Consider the following 20,624-nt stretch of genomic DNA (forward strand, 5'->3'; position numbering starts at 1 on the left):
ATGGTCAATAGTCACCAACAAGATAAGATGACCGGCAAGCCTATTTCTTTATCTTGGATTGTCGATACAGGCGCTTCCCATCATGTTACCGGGAATGATTCTTGTTTGATAAATGTGCAAAATATTTCTCCTTGTCCCGTCGGACTCCCAGATGGTGCTCATGCTATGGCCACTAAGGAGGGTCAAGTGTGTTTGGCAGATGGCCTCATACTTGACAATGTTCTCTTTGTTCCCAAATTGACTTGCAATTTAATATCGGTGTCTAAAATGATTGATGATTCTAAATGTTTTGTCCAATTCACTGACTCTTTATGTGCTATACATGACCAACTCTCGGGGAGCCTAATTGGAGTCGGTGAACGGATAGATGGACTATATTACTTCCGGCGAATTCCTAAATTATGTGCGGTGACTAATCCGGAAGTTTCTACCTTTGAGTTGTGGCATCGTCGTTTGGGTCATCCGTCGGATAACATTGTCAAGTTAGTGCCTGCTATTGGTGACATTTCTAGTTCTAGCAATAAATCTCTGAATAAAGCTTGTACTGTTTGCCCACAGGCTAAACAATCACGGGATAGTTTTCCTATTAGTGATAGTAGGGCTAGTCGTATTTTTGAATTAATACATTGTGATTTGTGGGGGTCTTATAAAACACCTTCTACTTGTGGTGCTCACTATTTTTTGACAATTGTTGATGATTATTCGAGAGGTGTTTGAGTTTATTTATTGAATGACAAAACTGAAGTTTATTCTTCTTTTTGCTCCTTTTTTTGCTATGATTAAATGCCAATTTGATGTCACTGTGAAATGTGTGCGGACTGACAATGGTACAGAATTTAAACCCATGCTCCCTTATTTTGATGAACATGGCATTCTTTTTCAAACTTCTTGTGTCGGTACACCACAACAAAATGGGAGAGTGGAGCGTAAACACCAACATATTCTAAATGTTAGTCGTGCTTTGATGTTTCAAGGTAACTTGCCAATAGCTTTTTGGGGAGAATGTGTTCTTGGGGCGGTCTACTTAATTAACCGCACTCCATCCCGTTTGTTATCTAATAAAACACCATATGAACTTCTTTTTCGGAAACCACCTTCTTTTGATGAATTACGGGTGTTTGGTTGTCTTTGCTTTGTTCATAACCAAAAAGCTAAGGGTGATAAATTTGCTCCTAGAAGTCGTAAATGTGTGTTTGTGGGCTATCCTCATGGTAAGAAGGGTTGGAAGGTTTATGACTTAGAGAAGGGTGACATTTTTGTCTCACGAGATGTAAAGTTTCATGAAAACGAGTTCCCATTTATGCATACTCAAGAACCGAGTGAATCTCATGTTAGTGCCGAAAGGGTGTCTATTATTGAGGGGGGGATTGATATTGACTTTTTGGAAGACCTTGAGCATGTGCTCGAGATTGGTGAAGCCTCCACTGCCCACGGTTTTCGTGACAGCATGCCTCAACCAACCCCGGCACCAACCCCAGCAGATTCTGCTGCTGCTGACTCGGGTGGGCTGGATTCTGCTGCTGCCTCGGGTGCGGCTGCTGCTGGCAGTTTGGTCCGCGGCCCCCCTGTGCCCACCCCTGCTGCTGCCACTTTGGGCAGTTTGGACAGCAGCAATTCGGCTTCTTCTACTCCTGTTTTGGATCGTGGACAACGTCCTAGGCATCCTCCGAATTGGCATAAAGATTACGTCGCACATACTATATCTAGTCCATCTATGTCCTCAAGTTCATCGTCTCCTCCATGCTGCTCAGGTACTCCCTATCCTTTAGCACATTTTGTGAATTGTGATAAATTTTCTTTGGCACACCGTGTTTTCATTGCAGTTGTGGATAATGTGGTGGAGCCACGTAATTTTAAAGAAGCTATGAAAGATGAAGGGTGGCGAGAGGCAATGCAAAAAGAAATATCTGCTCTAGAAGAGAATAAAACTTGGGTCATGGAGAAATTACCTCCGGGCAAGAAAGCTCTTGGGTGCCGGTGGGTTTACAAGGTCAAACTAAATTCTGATGGCTCTATTGAGAGGTTGAAGACTCGTCTTGTTAACTTTGGTAACCATCAGGTTGAGGGTATCGATTATAACGAGACGTTTGCTCCCGTTGCTAAAATGGTCACCGTTCGTGCTTTTCTTGCTGTTGCTGCTGCGAAAAATTGGGAATTGCACCAAATGGATGTACACAATGCATTTCTCCACGGTGACCTTGATGAGGAGGTTTATATGACACCACCGCCTGGTTTTCATGGTACTCAACCGGGTTTGGTGTGCCGTCTTTGCAAGTCTTTGTATGGTCTAAGGCAAGCACCTCGTTGTTGGTTTTCTAAGTTGGCTACTTCTCTTAAAAGGTACGGTTTCATACAGTCGTACTCTGATTACTCTCTTTTTACTCTACAATCTGGGGCTATTCAAATTAGTGTTCTGGTTTATGTTGATGACTTAATAGTATCTGGTAATAATTCTGCTGCAATTTCCACATTCAAATCATACTTGAGTGACTGCTTTCATATGAAGGATTTGGGTGTGTTGAAATATTTTCTTGGTATTGAGCTTGCACGTAGTCCGGAGGGCATATTTTTATGTCAACGTAAATATACTCTTGATATTATTGCGGAGTCTGGGTTGCTAGGGCACGTCCTGCAGGTACTCCTATTGAGCAAAATCATACTCTGGCAAAATCAGAGTCTCCTCTACTTTCTGATCCTGAAATGTATCGCCGTCTTGTGGGTCGTTTGATCTATCTTTCTTTTACGAGACCTGATTTGGCTTACGCGGTTCATATCGTGTCTCAATTTATGCAACAACCGCGTCAGGACCATTGGGATGCCGTTCTTCGTACGGTGCGCTACTTGAAAGGATGTCCAGGCCAGGGAATCCTTTTGAGCTCTGATTGTGATCTGCATATTACAGGTTGGTGTGACTCGGATTGGGCTAGTTGTCCTTTAACAAGACGTTCTATTTCTGGTTGGTTGGTGTTTCTTGGTGCTTCCCCCATATCATGGAAGACTAAGAAACAGGATATTGTGGCTAAGTCCTCTGCGGAGGCCGAATTTCGTTTGATGTCTAAAACCACAAATGAGTTGAAGTGGTTGAAGGCTCTACTTCTGAGTTTGGGGGTTTCTCATCCCCGGGCAATGAGTTTATTCTGTGATAGTCAGTCTGCATTATATATTGCTCGGAATCCGGTCTTTCATGAGCGTACGAAACACATTGAGGTTGATTGTTATCATGTTCGTGATGCAATTCAGGATGGTAATATTAGTCCGTCGTATGTGAAAACGACGGATCAACTTGCGGACATTTTTACTAAGGCATTAAACAAGCAGCAATTCATGTATTTACTTGGCAAGTTGGGCATTTGTGATTTGCATGCTCCAACTTGAGGGGGGTATTAGGCCATATAATGTATTTAGCTCTATTGGGCCGATGTTATGTTATGAGCCCTACTCTCTAGGTTGTATATATATACACATGTGCATATGCTAATGAAAATACACTACTCTATTCTTTCTATTCTCTCTAATATTGTCATAATCCCAGCCACTCAATTATAATTAAGGCTCCATTTTAATTTCGCTAAAATATCTTTTATAACAATTGTCTCCTTCCTATTCCCTCTACTTCACTCCAATTTAATAAGACATGCATGTTTGAAAATCAGCCATAATATATTTCAATATAATGATCATTTTTTAGCTTTTAAAAGTAAAAATTTGCGCGACTTTTATTTTGGAATGAAATAAAGTCTTAAAACTATTGATGAAGTTATTAAATTTACGGTGCTCTTCTATTTTGTACTAGGTTAACTAAATATATTTGTTGAATCTTTAATTGTTTTATGGAGTAAATATTAATTTATTTTTTAGTGTAATTATTTTAGGATTATTTAATTGTCATATATAGAAAATTAACTGATTGTTTCAAAAAAAAATAAAAAAATTAACTAACTGAAAGTAAGTGCTTCACTATATATCATCAGTGTCCCTAATATTAGTCCCAAGTTTTTATTAATAGTAGTTATTTTTGCTTGAAAATTTTAACAAAGACCTATTAAGCATTTAAGCAATAAAAACAATTAACGACAAAAAAAAAATTTAAAAAAAGGAAAAAAAAAAAAGAAAGACATGTGTAATCGTATTATTACATACAGGCATGCATGATAATATTAGACGTTGATTAGTAAGTGTTATCAATTATATTTACTAAGAGTCGGTTCACATTTACTTAATTTCTGTTGAGTTTAGTTCAGCCCCAATCAGTTCAGTTCAGTTCAACTCCTAATTTCCCTCTCTCATAAAATATTCATTTCAGCTCAGTTCAGTTCAATTTAGCTCCAATCAGTTCAGTTCAGTTCAGTTCAGCTTCAATCATTTCATTTCAGTTCAGTTCAAAAATGTGAACAAACCTTAAATTTTCGCTTTAATCCAATTAAGGGCACATATATCATTTCCTTCTTATAAACTCATGTTTAATTTTTTTTGTATCCACTTTTTTATTTTATTTTATTTTTTTAAGGTAAGAAATAATAAACATTAAGAAGCCCTCTCCACGAGAGAAATTTCTAGTGTAAGGATGTGGTGTGTTTTATTCACCTGATTTTCATTTATTTGGACTTAACTAAACTTAATTACCTTAAGTCCTTAACTTATCTTAACTGAATTTATGAATATATTAAAACTTATTTTAGTTGTAATTTTAAGTTTAGCATGTAACCCTTATCAATACTTATTTATTTATTTATTTTCTGAACTTAACTTATTCCGAACTTAATTGAACTTATTTTTTGTGAACTGAACATATCGAACTTAATTGAATTTACTTGAATTTATTAGCTATAAAATAAGGGAAAATTAGGTGAATAGAACATACCCTAAATATACGTTATCGAGTCTTTAAAAAAAATATACGCTATCGAGTACAATGTATAATTTTTATTTCTAAAAATAAAATAACATTTATACTAAACTAACTTTTTTTAACCCATGTAGGATAAAGGTCACTAGTCACTCTATAAAAGCATTGAAAGATAGAAATAATGCATATCTTTATGATGCAACAATATGATAGCAATCTGATTATTAAAAAGAGGAGAAAATAAAAACAAATAAAAAGTAAAAGACACAATAACATAGTGATGTAAAGAAAATTGCACCGAGTCATTGCAATTGGCAAGAATATAATTTTTATTTTCTCTATACTCTCATAATTAACGGAATCATATACAAAGTATATGAATACGGAGAACAAGCTTTATTTTTCTTTATTTTATAATTTATATAATCAAATATTTCATTCGTTTTCTTTCAGTTGCAATGTTTAAAAATTTACAACTCACGTTCTTCAATTCAATCACCTATTTTATTTACATGTCAGCAAATATAATTGCATGATACCTTATCTTGTTAGAATCATCTCAAGTTATATTTACAAAATGTTAATTTTTTTACTTATCTATAATTAATATTATAAAGGATTAAAATTAAGCATTAATAGACGTAAAAGTAAACACGTTGCAGCTAAAAGCAAACATATGAAGTACTCCGTATATCAATACGAGCTTTATTTATTTTTATAAATTGAAAAGTAATTTAATGAAAAAAAAGCACCGACCCTTAACAACCTTAGCTTTTAGGGCAGGTCCTTTCAAAATAGGGGTAGATAACCCATATCAAAGCTAATTGATATATAATGGGAAAATAAAAATGGGGGACAAGAAGAAATGGTGGTGTTAGAATTCCATGAAAATGGCTTTTTAGCCACGTTATATGTCAAGACCAAATAAGATTAAATTAACTCATCAATACTAATAATAATAATAGTAATAATACTCTTAATTTAATTTTATAATTTTTCAATTATAATAGATCATATAGTATAATTAAATTAAAATATGTAGAATTCATTCGACCCACCAATTTTTATTTAATTATTTGGAAATTATATTTAGTATCTGTCCATATTTATTACGGTAGGTTGCATACTAACTGAATTGGTCACTATTTACTTCTACCCATAAATGGGTTTGCCTAATAAGACGACCTCCATCTAACTTAGATCAATTCAAATTAATGGATCCCACCTCCTAAATTTTTTCTTTACTCTTATCTTGTAATATCTTTTGGGCCCATTTTATTTCTCCCTCTTTTTCTATGTCAAAATTATTATAATGCATTAATTATTGTATTTAGTTATATATTGATGTATATATGTGTATGTATATAAACCAATAAATCATCTACTACGAGTACAAAAGGATATTGGGGTGTTATACTTGAATTGCCGGTTGTATCTTCTACTTGTATTACACGTACTTAATTAAAAACAATGTCTTTGTCTTTGTAAAACATTTTTCCTTGTAGGCTTGGGTAAAATTAATTGCGGATTTGATTTTTTTAAAAATGAGGTACGATAATTAAAAGTAAAGATTCTGTACACACGAAAAAAAATACTTACATATTTCAAATGGTTACAAAATTAGGTGTAAAAGTAAAAATCAAAGTTGTCACCTAATTAAAAATGAAATTGTGGGCCATGCAGAAACCAGTAAGGGTGTGCTTTATTCACCTCGAATAATTATTTTTATTTTAAGGCTAATTAGATTCACTGAGGTATTTACACAAGTCAAAAATCATAATTAATAAAGTTAAATTAGATAAAATCAGGTGAATTAAACATACCTTAAATTAACCTTGATCCTCTAGTCAATTAAAATTGTTGTAGAACTTTCTTACTAAAATAAGTAAGCATATTATCATTTATCACTTTTCATTTTCTATAAGTAGAAATAATCTAATCACTAAATTTATCAAACACAATTTCATTCCTACATATTTTGGGAAGTCAAGTGGGGGTAAAAGATTAAAAAAACAGAGTTTGTCAAATGGGGCTAAATAGTCATCTTCATTAGTGGGTCCCAACAACAGCCTGCGTGGCTGCACGAGCGCCATAGTCTTTACCCAACATAGTTGAAATTTTTTAATTTTAAGACTATGATATCATGTTTAAATAACTAGTTAACCAAAGGGTATTTTCGTCATTTCATATAAAGTTTTGATCCAAATTAATTTCGCTGGCATTTTTAAATAATGAATTAATTTTACAAATTATAAAAAAAAAAAAATTTAATCACTGATCACCTGATCCGTAATATTAAATTATTTAGGTGATCTGATTTGGTATAATTTTAGGGGATCAATGATTAAGGTGAAAGAGTCTCATGTGTAGGGGTAAAAATGTAATTTAGTGAGAATTAAGATGAAAAATAATAACCACTGAAATCCAAAAAAAACCCAAAAAGCAAAGGTGACCTACATGAGCCGGCTTTTAACTATTTTTAGCTGGACAGACGAAAACCAACTTATTATCCTCATCGTCGCTATCTGCAGCTGTTGCTTCCCATTTTTAATTTTTATTTTCCCATTTTCAAACCTTATCATGCGCAGTAGTAATTTTTTTACCGCTCTAAAATAATATGGTGTAACTAAGAAATATACCGGCTTAGGGCCTGTTCTCATACGTTGAAATTCAATTCAGTTCAGTTCAACTCAATTCAGTTCAGTTCCTAATTTTCTTCTCTTATAAAATATTCATTTCAGTTCAGTTCAGTTCAGTTCAATTCAGCTCAGTTCAGTTCAGTTCAATTCAATCAGCTGAGTTCAGTCAATGAGAACAGACCCTTAATACGATTAATTTATTACAAAGGCTAATAATATGCGTAGTATATATATATATATATATATATATATATATATATATATATATATATATATATATATATATATTTTATAATATTAGTCGTGTTTATAACCATCTAAAATACATATTAATTTTCAAGGTTAATACTTTCTTCAATTATTGTAATATGAATTTACGTATCCTAATGCATATGTTCCATTTTGAATATTTAATTATATAAGAAATGATATTTATATAAATTGAATTCAATTATATAATTAAATTATTACGAGGGCTAATGATATCTTTAATTAATGAATTCAATTATGTAATGCACAGTTTCAACTTTAATATCTTTAATTACATATGAAATGATATTTATAAATTCGATATTATATAAAATAAATTTACCTATAGTAAAAAAAAAAAATCACACATGTATATGTGATTGAAGAACTAGCTGTGATTCCTGTGAATAATGTCAAAAGATCAATCGGTGCATAATGTGTTAATTAAAATACAAAATACACAATAAAATTATACGGAGTATATCAATTGATGTAATTAATATTTAATTTAAATTAATAATTTCATTCTAAAACTCCTTAATTATATGTAGTCTTAGGCGGGGGAAAAATGTACCATATTCTTATTATTAATGGTACGGTAGCAAATGTTGTGTAAAAATACAGTACGCTAAAAAGTTAAAATAGCCGACCATTATGATAAATAATTAGGGAACTAATTAACTGCTGTAAATTTCCATTGATAGAAATCAAGCTTGCACAGATTAGAAGCCATCTGACAATAATTGTCACTTTCTTTGTAATAATAATACTCCATAATTTACATGTACTATATTATTATTAAATAAATTACCGATTATGTATACAAGTATTGTTAGTTTACTGTTTTATGTTTGTAAAATTATATTCTAATTATTTGAGTTCTTCTACTTGTCTGCATGGTAAATAAAACAATAAATGACTGTAAAAAGGGTAAAAGTTTATTTTACTTTATTTTTTTATTTAAATGTATTTAAACATAATCTAATGTATATTAATCAATGTTTATAAATTATAAATTCTATTGTAAAGCACGGAGTTCAATTGATTCAAAATACTCCACATCAATAATTTATTTTCATAAATTATTTTCGGTTATCATGCAATCTTAATACAGAGTAATAATGAGTTGTAATTTTACCAGCTGGCAGCTGTGCATAAGTTTTATTTCCTTTTATAATAAACAAGAAAAATACGTTATATTAGATCGAAATCTTACACAATTCAATTTAGTTTGAGTGTGAATGGAAAATTCTCATTCAATTCTTTAAAGTAATTTTGTTATACCATGTACATACATTGTCGTATACCAAATACTTTATGAAGTAATCTTTTTAAACAAAGATATTTAAATCGTATATGAATACAGAAATTATAATAATTATACGGCCCCATTTTTTCATTCACATCTCAAAAAAAATAAAAAATAAATGAAAAAGGTAGGTCGTATGGAGGGTGAATATTATAAGGTGATAAAAAAAAGAGTGGAGAGAGAGGAGGAGAGAGAAATTAAGAAAGGAAGAGTGAAGATTCCAACAGCTGAAAAAATAAAAATAAAAAGAAAAGTAAGAAACCACACCATAAAAAATGGAAAAAAGAAATTAATTTTTTTTAAAAAAATAAAAAAATTAATTCAGACAGCCAGATCCCCACAAGAAATTAAAATTAAAAAAAAAGGAAAAAGAAAAATAAAAATTATTAAGACAACTCAATCTTTATAAAACCCTTGAATTCACCATCACCCCAGCTTCTCTCTCCTTTGCTCCTGTTTGCTAGTTTAACTCAATTTTATTTTCATTTATATTTATTTTTTGTTAGCTGTAATTCAGCTAACAAAAAATAAAAAAAAATATAGAGAGAGTAGTAGTATTGCTATTAGCCTCCAAGCAGCAGGCAAAAATAGCACTCTCTCTCTTTCTTCTTTTTTTTTTTTTTTTTTTTCTTTCTTTCTCTCTCATCTCCCCACCACCACCATTTCTCTCTCATCTCATTCATCATCTTATACTCAAACTATACTACTAAATTTGATACAAAGATTATCTCATCATAATACATGCTGGGGACCTCAAGCTTAATAGGAAGCTCCGGTGACGGCGGAGGTGGTTCGGGACATGAATCCGAAGGCGGAGTCGGTGAAGGTGTTGTGAGACCGTCACCGGACGCCTCAATTATGGGCACTGGGATGGAAGATGAGGAGAAGACTCAAAGCGGAAGCGGTATCGGTATCGGAGGTGGCGGTGGTAGTGGAGATTTATTTGAAAATGACCGGAGCACTGGCGGTAACCGTTGGCCTCGACAAGAAACTATTGCTTTGCTTAAGATAAGGTCTGATATGGATGTTATTTTTCGTGATTCCTCCCTCAAAGGTCCGTTGTGGGAAGAAGTTTCCAGGTCAGTTTTTTTTTTTTTTTTTTTTTTCATCTTTTTTCATCCAATTATTATTGCAACTTCTATAAATATAACATCAAAATAAAAATAATAATGATAATAATCTCATTTTATTTATGAGATTAGTCATGTCATTTTAATCGGTTTTAATTTAATTTGGTGATTTTTATTTTTTTTCTTCTTCTACTTCTCATGTTTTTCGAATTTCTAGAATAGCTTCCCAAGTACAATTTTGTACTTATTAGAATATATATTGGGATTCTTTCATTTTAGAACTTTATGCAAATTGGTTGTTCACTGAAATTTAGAGCCACTTAGTTCCTAATTTTATGTGCAATAATTTCGAAATGTACTCCATATTGGGATAATCATATGCTACTATAATAAGATTCATTCATATTTATACATACAAGTATATATTTATTTGATTAATTGGCAAGTGTTGAATTAAGATTTGTGTATGATATGGTGCAATTTATTTATTTATTTATATATTTATGTAATTATTAATTTAACTTTTGATTTGTTAACAGAAAGATGGCGGAACTTGGATATCATCGAAGCGCAAAGAAGTGCAAGGAGAAGTTTGAGAATGTATACAAGTATCACAAGAGAACGAAAGACGGGAGAACCGGTAAGGCGGACGGTAAGACGTATCGATTTTTTGAGCAATTAGAGGCGTTAGAACAGCACCATTTGTCAATGGCAGCGTCTTCGGCACTACCACCATTGCCACAACAACCAGTTGGTCAAGCAACAGCAACACCACAACGTGGTCAATCACAAGGGCCGGCGCAAGCGGCGGTACCGGTCACAATGGTAATACCAGCTGGTACTAATCCAGCTAGTGTTACTGTTCCATCAAGCCCCCATCCAATAAGTGTAGTTCACACTACTTGTATTAGTCCACTGCCTCATCATCATCAACAACAACAACAACAAATGAATGTTAATAACCCTACAAATCAGGCATCACAGTTGCAGTCGCAGCAGCACCCGCAGCCGCAGGTGATACATCATCAGAGTCAGAATCAGAATCAGAATCAGCACCAGCATCAGCATCAGCATCAGCATCAGCAGACAATGGGGATCCGGACTCACGGGTCGATCCAGATGGAGAATCCGTCTTCCCCATCGGCTACTCAATCGTCGTCTTCATCGACATCGTCGGATGAGGAGCTAATGGGGAGGAGGAAGAGGAAGAGGAAATGGAAGGATTTCTTTGAGAAGTTGATGAAGGAAGTGATTGATAAGCAAGAGGAGTTACAGAAGAGGTTTCTTGAGGCGGTCGAGAAACGGGAGCATGATAGGGTTGCTAGAGAGGAAGCATGGAAGTTACAAGAGATGGCTAGATTGAATCGGGAACATGATATTCTTGTTCAAGAACGGTCTATGGCTGCGGCGAAAGATGCCGCTCTTATCTCTTTCCTTCAAAAGCTTTCTGACCAGCAGCAAATTCCGCTGCCCTTACCGGTCCAATCCCAAACTCAACCACAACCTCAAACCCAACCTCAAGGTGGCCAGGTTCGTGCTACGGTTCCCGTTGTTAGTCCTACTCCCGTGTCACAACCACAGCCGCAACCACAACCAGCAACACAACAAGTATTGCAACAAACACAATCACAGCCACAACCTCAACCACAACCACAACCACAAATTCATGTACCTGAAAGTCAAGTATCATTGGCATCGCCAACACAAACTCAACCTCAACCACAAACAATAGCACAGTTGCCTCAGCAAACACCACCTCAGCTACAACAAGCATTGGTGGTGGCCAATACAAACAATGGCGGCGACAACGGTGACTTCCAGAAGTCGACCAATGGTGAGAATCTCCTCCAAGCAAGTTCATCAAGATGGCCTAAAGCCGAAGTACAAGCATTGATCAATCTCCGTACCAACCTTGATCAAAAATACCAAGAGAACGGGCCAAAAGGCCCGCTCTGGGAGGAGATCTCGGCAGCCATGAGAAAACTCGGGTACAACCGAAACGCCAAAAGATGCAAGGAAAAGTGGGAAAACATCAACAAGTACTTCAAGAAAGTGAAGGAGAGCAACAAGAAACGACCCGAGGACTCGAAAACATGTCCGTACTTCCATCAATTAGACGCCCTCTACCGCGAGCGCAACAAAATGGAAATCAATCCCGCGACCACCAATGCCACACCATTGACAACCTATGGGCAAGCGCAGCAGCAGCCGGCCACGACAATGGCGCCTATCATGGCACAACCCGAACAGCAATGGCCGCTTCAAGGGCACCAGGATCAAGCAATGGAGGATCAAGGGAGTGAGAATCAAGACGAAAGCGAGGACGACATGGATGATGAGGACGATGATGATCAAGGAAGTGGTGGGTATGAGATAGTGGCGAATAATAATGTCAATGCAGGTTCAATGACCACCTCAACTACCGCCACTCGAACCGCCGCAACAGCTGAGTGAGTGATGAATTACATGGTATAGCAATCAAAGAGAAGTTGAGAGATGGGATAGAAGAAAAAAAAAAATTTAAAATTAAAATTTGGGAACTGGTTGTTGGGAAGCATGAAAATATGGGGATTTTTTTTTTTTTTTTTTTTTTGGGATAATTTTTATTTTGGGTTGGGCTTTGAAATCAAGAGGGGATAAAAAAAAAAAAGTTATACATATATGTTCGTTTATGGGTGTTAGTGACACTTGAGTTGATAATCTTTATCATGTAATATCCAAGTGGGTCAGATCATGGAAGAAAGGAAGACGTCGACGGGAGGCGAAGCGGGTTTGGTTAAGTCGGGTCGGGTTACATCTCGAGACGGAAGGGTCGGGCCAGAGCAATTGTCAAAAAGGGGGCAAGACTCAGGAAATACCCCGTAAGCTATTATTTTTGGGGGACAGTAATTTTTTTTTTTTTTTTTTTTGGTTCTTTGTTTAAATTTTGATAATTTATTTATTATTTTGCTAAATAAATAAAATGGAGAGGAAGAGAGGGAAAAATAGAGTGATAGATTTGTTTGTGGGGATAAAAAAAAATGGGTATATGGGTAAAAAACAGGAATTTAATGGAATAAAGAGACTACTAGAGAGTACTCCTTGTGTTTTTCTTTCAATATATTTTTTCTTTATTGCATTTTCAATTTTTGTTGATTAAATTGTGGGGGTGTATAAATGTGTAATCCCGGTTAATTTACTGGTACTTTTTCTTATTATCAAATGAACTTAATTGTTATACTACACCAAATTCTCATTCAATTTTACTTTTAATTCACTTTTTATATTCCGATTCAATGAACATAACCCATTATACACTTAGCACTTTAAACAATAAGGCCTAACCTCAACCCAACTCAAATTAAGTGAAACTTTTAAAGACGGAAGGAGTACTCCCTATGGTACTAGTTCTAGTATTTACTTGATTCACCAATGATTGCCGTATATGCAGCAAAGCTTATGTATGAGTGTAAGAGAGAGAGAGTGAGTGAGCTGACTTTGGCATAAACCTCGTTTGATGGGTGGCGACTTAGTTAAGCTTGGGAGTTTGGGCCGTCTGATATCTCTGATGATATATTATATAGTCATAAATTATTCTTGAAAGTCTGCATCACAAAAATCAAATAAAATTGACAAAAAATAAAAATAAAAATGAAAGTACTGAATTTTAACTGATGTAGCCTAGCTTTGTCCATGTAGGACTAGCTAGGACGATGTTAGCTGATGCCAAGGTATTCATTTATCTTCACTTCCATGTGATTCAAGGAGTAAATTATTGCGGTAATTACTTTTTTTTTATACTTTATATTTTATTTTTAATAATTTGGTAGTGTACAATTTCTGCAAATTTGCTGCAAAACTGTTGCATGAGAATCTTATTACTTTAAGGAAAATTTGATATGAATGATACCCAATTTTACAATTATTTTACCATTACTTTTTACCTCTTTTAATTTTAATTTATACTGTAAGAAAACATTTTTTTCTTTCTTTTTTTAAACAATCCAAGATTTTTTATTTTACTATTTTTTTTGTCTACTTAAATTTAAAATGGGATTAATTTCGTCTAAGTAAGAAGTGGGATTAAATTATTATAAAAATATTATAGTGAAACACTTGATTTTTACTGTCAAATTTTACATATATTTTTGTTACATCATTTAAGAAGACATGTGATATACTACGTACAAGTTTAGTACTAGCTTACAATATGTTTTTCTTTAATTATCTTAATTACCACCTCCATTAATTTTTAACTGCTGTTACTGTAATAATTTTGTATACTAAAAAGGCAAAAATGAGTGAAGTGTGTTCTTTGCCAAACATATAAAGTGTTATTCTTATTTTCAGGATATTATTAAATTGAAAGTAATTAAGGGAGTGTTTTTTTTTCCAGCTTGGGTTATGCTCTCTTCATATGAAATAATTTTGTGATGTTAATTTTTATAATTTTTTTCTATTCTGATCTCTTAGCTAGCTTTATTTGAATGAATTGATTATCTAATTGGATCTTGCTAACTTTCTTCAATTTACTATTAAAAAATAAACGTATAGAGTATTTGATACACTCATGCAAATAAAAATTAGAATTTTGGTTTGATATAATTTGTATTTTTTAATCTGCATGTTTTCACCGTGTAATACGATATAAATTTAAGGAAATTTTGATTTTTACCACCGTCAAATAACGACTTTATTGAATTTACCACCCTCAAAAAAAAAAAAGATTTACTTTACCACCTCATAAAAAAATAAAACATCAGTTTTACCACCAATCACCTCCAAAAATCCCCATTAATCAACCAGTGTTGCTGCCACCGTCGGGACCCCACCGTCGACCGGCCACGACCAGCCCCACCACCTAACAGCTACGACCAGCCCCCACCACCTAACCGCTACGACCAGCCCCACCACCGCACCGCACAGCCACAACCACCTTTCCACCAATTTTTATTTATTTTTTTGCTCTGTTTTCTCGAAAGCCACAACAATGGCGTCTCTTCCAATGGAGTTAATCACCTCCATTCTTTTCGATTACCCACTAAATCACTACTTCGCTTCAAATGCGTTTCCAAGGCTTGGCATTCCTTAATCAATCAGCAGCACCCATTTAATCAGATTTCATCTCGCTCATTCTCTCTCCTCTGACCGTCGTCTTCTTATCCTCAACCATGGAAGTCACCTGGAATCGACTCCATTGAAGTGGGGTTCTGAGCTTGATGCTAAAAACGATTGACAAGGTTTGATTTACCCAATTCTTTTTCTGGTTTTGAGGTTTCGATTTGTGGGTGTTGCAATGGGTTAATTGCTTTGGTTTGTAGAAATGTTGATGATAATCGATTTGTATCCCTGTTGTTGGTGATTTGGCTTCTCAGTTTTTGGCAGCCACCAAATCCCGACCACCCATAAAGCCCCTTCTAATTCCGACCACTCTAAAAACCCTAGCCACCACCAAAATTTGCACTCCTAAAACCCTAACCACCACCTAATTCCGACCATCTCCCTAACCTACACACCAAATTCCGGCCCCTCCTTAGTCACACACGAAATTCCGACCAACCGAGGTAGTTGATTTCGTTGCTGGTTGGTTTACACGGAAGATCGGGGAAGATGAAGAAGAAACGTCAAAACGGTGGGCCCTACTAACGGATTCGTGGACGGAATCCGTTAGTTGGTGGTAAAATCGATTTTTTGGAAATTTTGTTGGTGGTAAAGTAAATCTTTTTTTTTTGGAGGTGGTAAATTCAATTAAGTGGTTATTTGAAGGTGGTAAAAGTCAAAATTTCCTAAAATTTTATTTACGAAATAATTAATAGCTTTTTTAGAACAAAGTTAAGGGACACATAGCTTTACATAGACTAATTTAAATTTAGTTTGTTTGAAGTTATTAATATGCCAGAATTAATTTTAACTAATTTTATACATAGTATAAATTTAGTTTTATGTAGTATAAATTTTTGCTTCAAAAAAAAATGTAGTATAAATTTAGTTTGGGATGAACTTTTTAACTTATTTTATGTCTCAAATCATATCGATCAAAGTAAGTTGAGAAAAACACACCTATAATCAAGTTACAATCATCAAAAGTATCTTTCACTAAACTAAACTACTTACACTCATGCTAATTGAATCTACATATTATGTATTTCTAATTAAAATTTCTTTTTGCTAATTCTTTCCTTTAATTAATTTTTTATTATATTATGAAAATTGATTAGTACACATATTAATTGAGATTTGTTTTTATCAATTGAGATGGATTTTTACTAATAAGTTCAATTTTCAGTGTGGAAACTGATTTTGGAGTAAAGGTAACTTTAGTAGAAAAAATAGTTAGACAAAAAACTCCACTATTAAAGTTATTCCATGTTAGCAATTTTAATAATACTAACATCTTAATTTATTTACAAATTAATATTGATATAGGTGTTATTTCATCTCGACTTGTTGTCTAATTAATACGAATAACAAACACATATAAGCTTGAGCCAACACTACTTAACAAAAATTATTACAATTTTAAAAAAGAAAGTGTGACCAGAGAAGTAAATCCTTAAATTTATTTTACTTATACATAGAACTAGCAGTGTAAGGTCCTGTTCTCTTCACCTTAAAAAATTAATATTAAGTAAAAATAATTTCAATTCCGTAAAAATAAGTTCAGTTTAGTAAAATAAAGTTCAGTTCAGTAAAAATAATATCAGTTCAGTAAAATTCAGTTTTCTTAAAGAAGAATTTGTAACAATAATTTCAGTTTAGCAAATATAATTTCAATTCAGTAAAATTAATTTAAGTTCAGTAAAATTAATTTAAGTTCAACAAATATAATTTTATTTCATTAAAGCAAAAATAAGGGGAAGAGAACGGGGCCTAATTTGTAAAAGCTAGTATTTTTAGATCCTTCAATATATTTGTGAAATTTTATTATGTAAACCCAAATAGTATCTAAACGTAATGAGTATTATTAGAGCCTGTTCAAGAGTTCTTAGATGTTAAATCAATATAAAATGCTCACACAACAAATTTCAGAAGTATTGCAACAATGTAAATAAATCCTTTAAAATTTAACCACAACAAAGCTTTTTGTAAATCTATTTTTATTGCCTTAGATTATGACCCATCAAATTATTAATTTCCGTCATTAAAAGTCCATCCTTGATACGGTGTAGTATTTGTCTCACAAATTAAGTCAAAACTTAAAGAAATTTATAGACACAAGATGTACTTAATTTATGAAATAAGTGTAATAAGTAGAAATAAATGTAAGTTTATACCTAAAACCCCTCAACTAATTTGATTTTGACTAATTAGAATTCATAAGAGATTATCAAAACTTAGTGGCCCTTAAAATTGTTTTTCTTTGGAGGTAAAACTTTTATTATTTTATTATTATTAACATTGCATTTATCAATTTATTTATAGACTTACCAATCTTATTGTTAGCATTACATAAACTTATTCTAACTTATGATAACTTATTTAACTTTTTCTTTTTTATGATAGCTTATTTAACTTGAACCTTGATTATTTAGGCGAAAAGAACGTGGCCAGGAAAACAATCATGAACCATGATATATGTACCATAAGGAGGAGATTTTTATTTTCCACATAAAACATAACGTTAATTACATGAGTAAGACAAATGAGAAGTATATGGGACCTTGATTTTGGAGCCGTTATACTTTAAATATCACGCTAAATCATTCTCCCCTTCGATTTTTTTCCCCTAAAACGAAAAAGAAAAAATAAAAATAAAAATTGGCCAACATTGCTTGTTCGATGACTTTCAAACTTCAATATATATAAACGTGAAATTTGAATATTTTTCTTTAATTTCTCCGTCTAATGAGTCATGCCAATCTTTCTTGAGCATAGCCCATGGACATGACTTGACTCATTTGCCTTGTTATGCTAGTTGAAACGTGCCAACTGATCCCTTTAATAATTTTATATATTTTGTAAATTGATAAATATAAGTGGGATGATATGCATGCGATTAGTCCATTGTGCTCATTTCAAAATTTAAGAAAAATGTCCATGTGTTACTTGTTACACATTGATATGTCTCTCGTGTCATGCCCATCTTATGATAGGCTCATATTAAGTTAGACAATTTTTGTGTCGTGCTTGATTGGCATTAGAATATGTCAACCTGGTCCTTACCAAGCTCAACATAAGACTTTCTTCCAGCAAAAGAAGAGAGTGGTGACTTGGCCAATCTCTACATACATAAGCCTTACCTTGCCTAGGCCTTGGTTTATGGCATGCTAATTAAGGGTGTTAAATAGTCAAATTGCTAAGAATGGATACATGATAAATTGTGTAATTGATATTGATAGTAGTATAAGAAGAAGAAAGGGGGTAAATTGGGGTCCAAAGAAAAGTGGGGACAAAGAGCAAAAGAGGGAGAGCAGTGTAGTGTGCAGGGCACCACTTCCTAACAACATGCCATGCCAACATCACATGAGGAACGATGAAGCCGCGCCTCCCTTCCGTCCCCTCTCCTTTTCCTTCTGTCCCATCAAAGGAGCCTCCTTCCAAGATTCTCTTTTTCAATCCCCCCTTTATTTGCTTCTTTCATCATTAGACCTGATTATTGGGCGGGTCGGGATAAATATGGGTCAGATTCATAATAAGTCGAGTTAATGAAAGGATGCATTATATCGGATAAAGTAAAACTGGTAAATATCGGTTCAATAATAGACATACCAATAAACATTTAAGAAAAAAAAATAGAGGAAAGAACCAAAATTAAGTACCACCTCTGTTTTATATTATGTGCAACATTTTATATCTCCATCTTCTTCTCTTATTAACACCTACAAACAATTTTGCCTAGGATTTCGTGTCAGGTTCTTTGTTGTACACGTACATATTATAAAACAGAGGTAGTAAAATTTTTTCGCATTATTTATTTATTTATTTTTGTTAAATTAGACAAATATTTTGACCTTATATTGACGCTGTCCAATAAAAGATTAGTCCACTAAAAATCCTTTATAATAATAATAGTAATAAATGATAATAATAATAATAATAATAATAAACTATTAATCGTGTCCCAAATCATATATCCGTTGGGCTCCCTTGTCCAATAACCAGATCTATTTGTCATTAGTTTGGTGATAAACCTATAACATAAACACTTAAATGAGTAAGTTTTTGTTGAATGATAATATTTTAGGTGCAATTCATTAGAAATAGCTTGAAGTTTTTAATTTATTGGATGAATATTTTAGGTCCAATTCATTAGAAAAACCTATTTATCTAATTATCTATAACATGGTATTATTAGGAAAATATTTAATGTAGTTAGTTTGAGTGATCGTTGTTTAGCTTAAAATTATAAGCTGAACTGAACTTAATTGAATATTTTATGAGAGAAAGAAATTAAGAAATGAAGTGAATTGAAAATAATTTGAAGAGAACAGACCCTTATTTATAAGGTGTAGTACATACATAAGCAATTGTAGTTATGTTTAGTTCACCTGGTATGATCTGATCTAAAATTTTTAAATTTGGCATGGTATTATCTAATTTTCAGTTGTAATCTCTAGTCGCGATCAAAGTAAAATAAAGAAATTAAGCATGCATCAAGTCTATATTATTTAACATGTTATTAGATCTATATTAATTTATGTGAATGAGATAAAGTTTTGAGTTTGATGTTTTTTTTCCCCCAGAAAATTCATTGTTTCCTCCATGTTTAAATAAGCGAAACGTCTCCCTTATGCAATCATTATTCAATTATACTTTATTCAAAATATATATATATATATATATAATAATAATAATAATAATAATAATAATAATAATAATAATAATAATAATTCAATTATACTACCGTAGGTTTCCTTATTACTACAATTATGTAAATACCTAGTAACCAGTACATAAGAATAAATTTGTTCTAGCAAAAGTTTGGCTTATAATTGAATTTGTACATAATCATTTCTTAAATTAATTAACAATTGAAGGAGTGTGCACTAGGTTATCTAACTAAATCATATTACATTTTTTTTATTAAAACTATTTAGAAGAATAATGTACTTTGTCGTAGTAATTATTATTTTGATTAAAGAGAGTAAACACTACTAAGTAGTTAACGGGATGAAAAGTTTATATATGTCGTATTTCATAATATAAGAAATGATTGAAATTTGTCTACAATTATTGCGTCTTTACACAATTCATCCAACTCAAAAAGAAGAAAATAATAATTTAAATGCAAAATTAAATAAAGCTTTAGCTTAAAGATTTGATATATATGTTGTACTATTGTATTATAATACACATTACGTTTGAGGTCAAAATTCTTATTCCTTCAGAGCCGTTCTTTAATTAATTTATATAACATAAATCTATAAATTTATATAAACAAATTATGTAACCCAAAAAAGGAAAATAAAAATAGGAACATAAACAAGTAAACCAAAATAGTACGATGACATTAAACAATTAAGTATAAATAATGTTATGTTAGTATCAACTCCTATATAATTAAGAGTTTGTAGACCTATAGGAGTGTTACG

The 20,624-nt window shown here is 32.7% G+C and overlaps 1 protein-coding gene across 1 annotated transcript; it reads left to right on the top strand.

The window, feature by feature from the left end:
* The first annotated feature begins 9,509 nt into the window (after positions 1-9,509).
* LOC110725875 (trihelix transcription factor GTL1-like) lies at positions 9,510-13,335 on the top strand. Its single transcript, XM_021905337.1, has 2 exons — positions 9,510-10,122; positions 10,653-13,335. Exons 1-2 carry the CDS (start codon positions 9,785-9,787, stop codon positions 12,565-12,567), a joined length of 2,253 nt encoding a protein of 750 aa, XP_021761029.1. The 5' UTR covers positions 9,510-9,784; the 3' UTR covers positions 12,568-13,335.
* Positions 13,336-20,624: the final 7,289 nt, after the last annotated feature.

Source organism: Chenopodium quinoa, unplaced genomic scaffold (assembly GCF_001683475.1).
Source record: "Chenopodium quinoa cultivar QQ74 unplaced genomic scaffold, ASM168347v1, whole genome shotgun sequence".
Taxonomy (NCBI): Eukaryota; Viridiplantae; Streptophyta; class Magnoliopsida; order Caryophyllales; family Amaranthaceae; genus Chenopodium; species Chenopodium quinoa.

Coding starts and splice junctions, on each gene's coding strand:
- LOC110725875 (XM_021905337.1), top strand. CDS start 9,785: ATGCTGGGGACCTCAAGCTTAATAGGAAGCTCCGGTGACGGCGGAGGT. Junction 10,123..10,652: donor TTGTGGGAAGAAGTTTCCAG/GTCAGTTTTTTT, acceptor ATTTGTTAACAG/AAAGATGGCGGAACTTGGAT.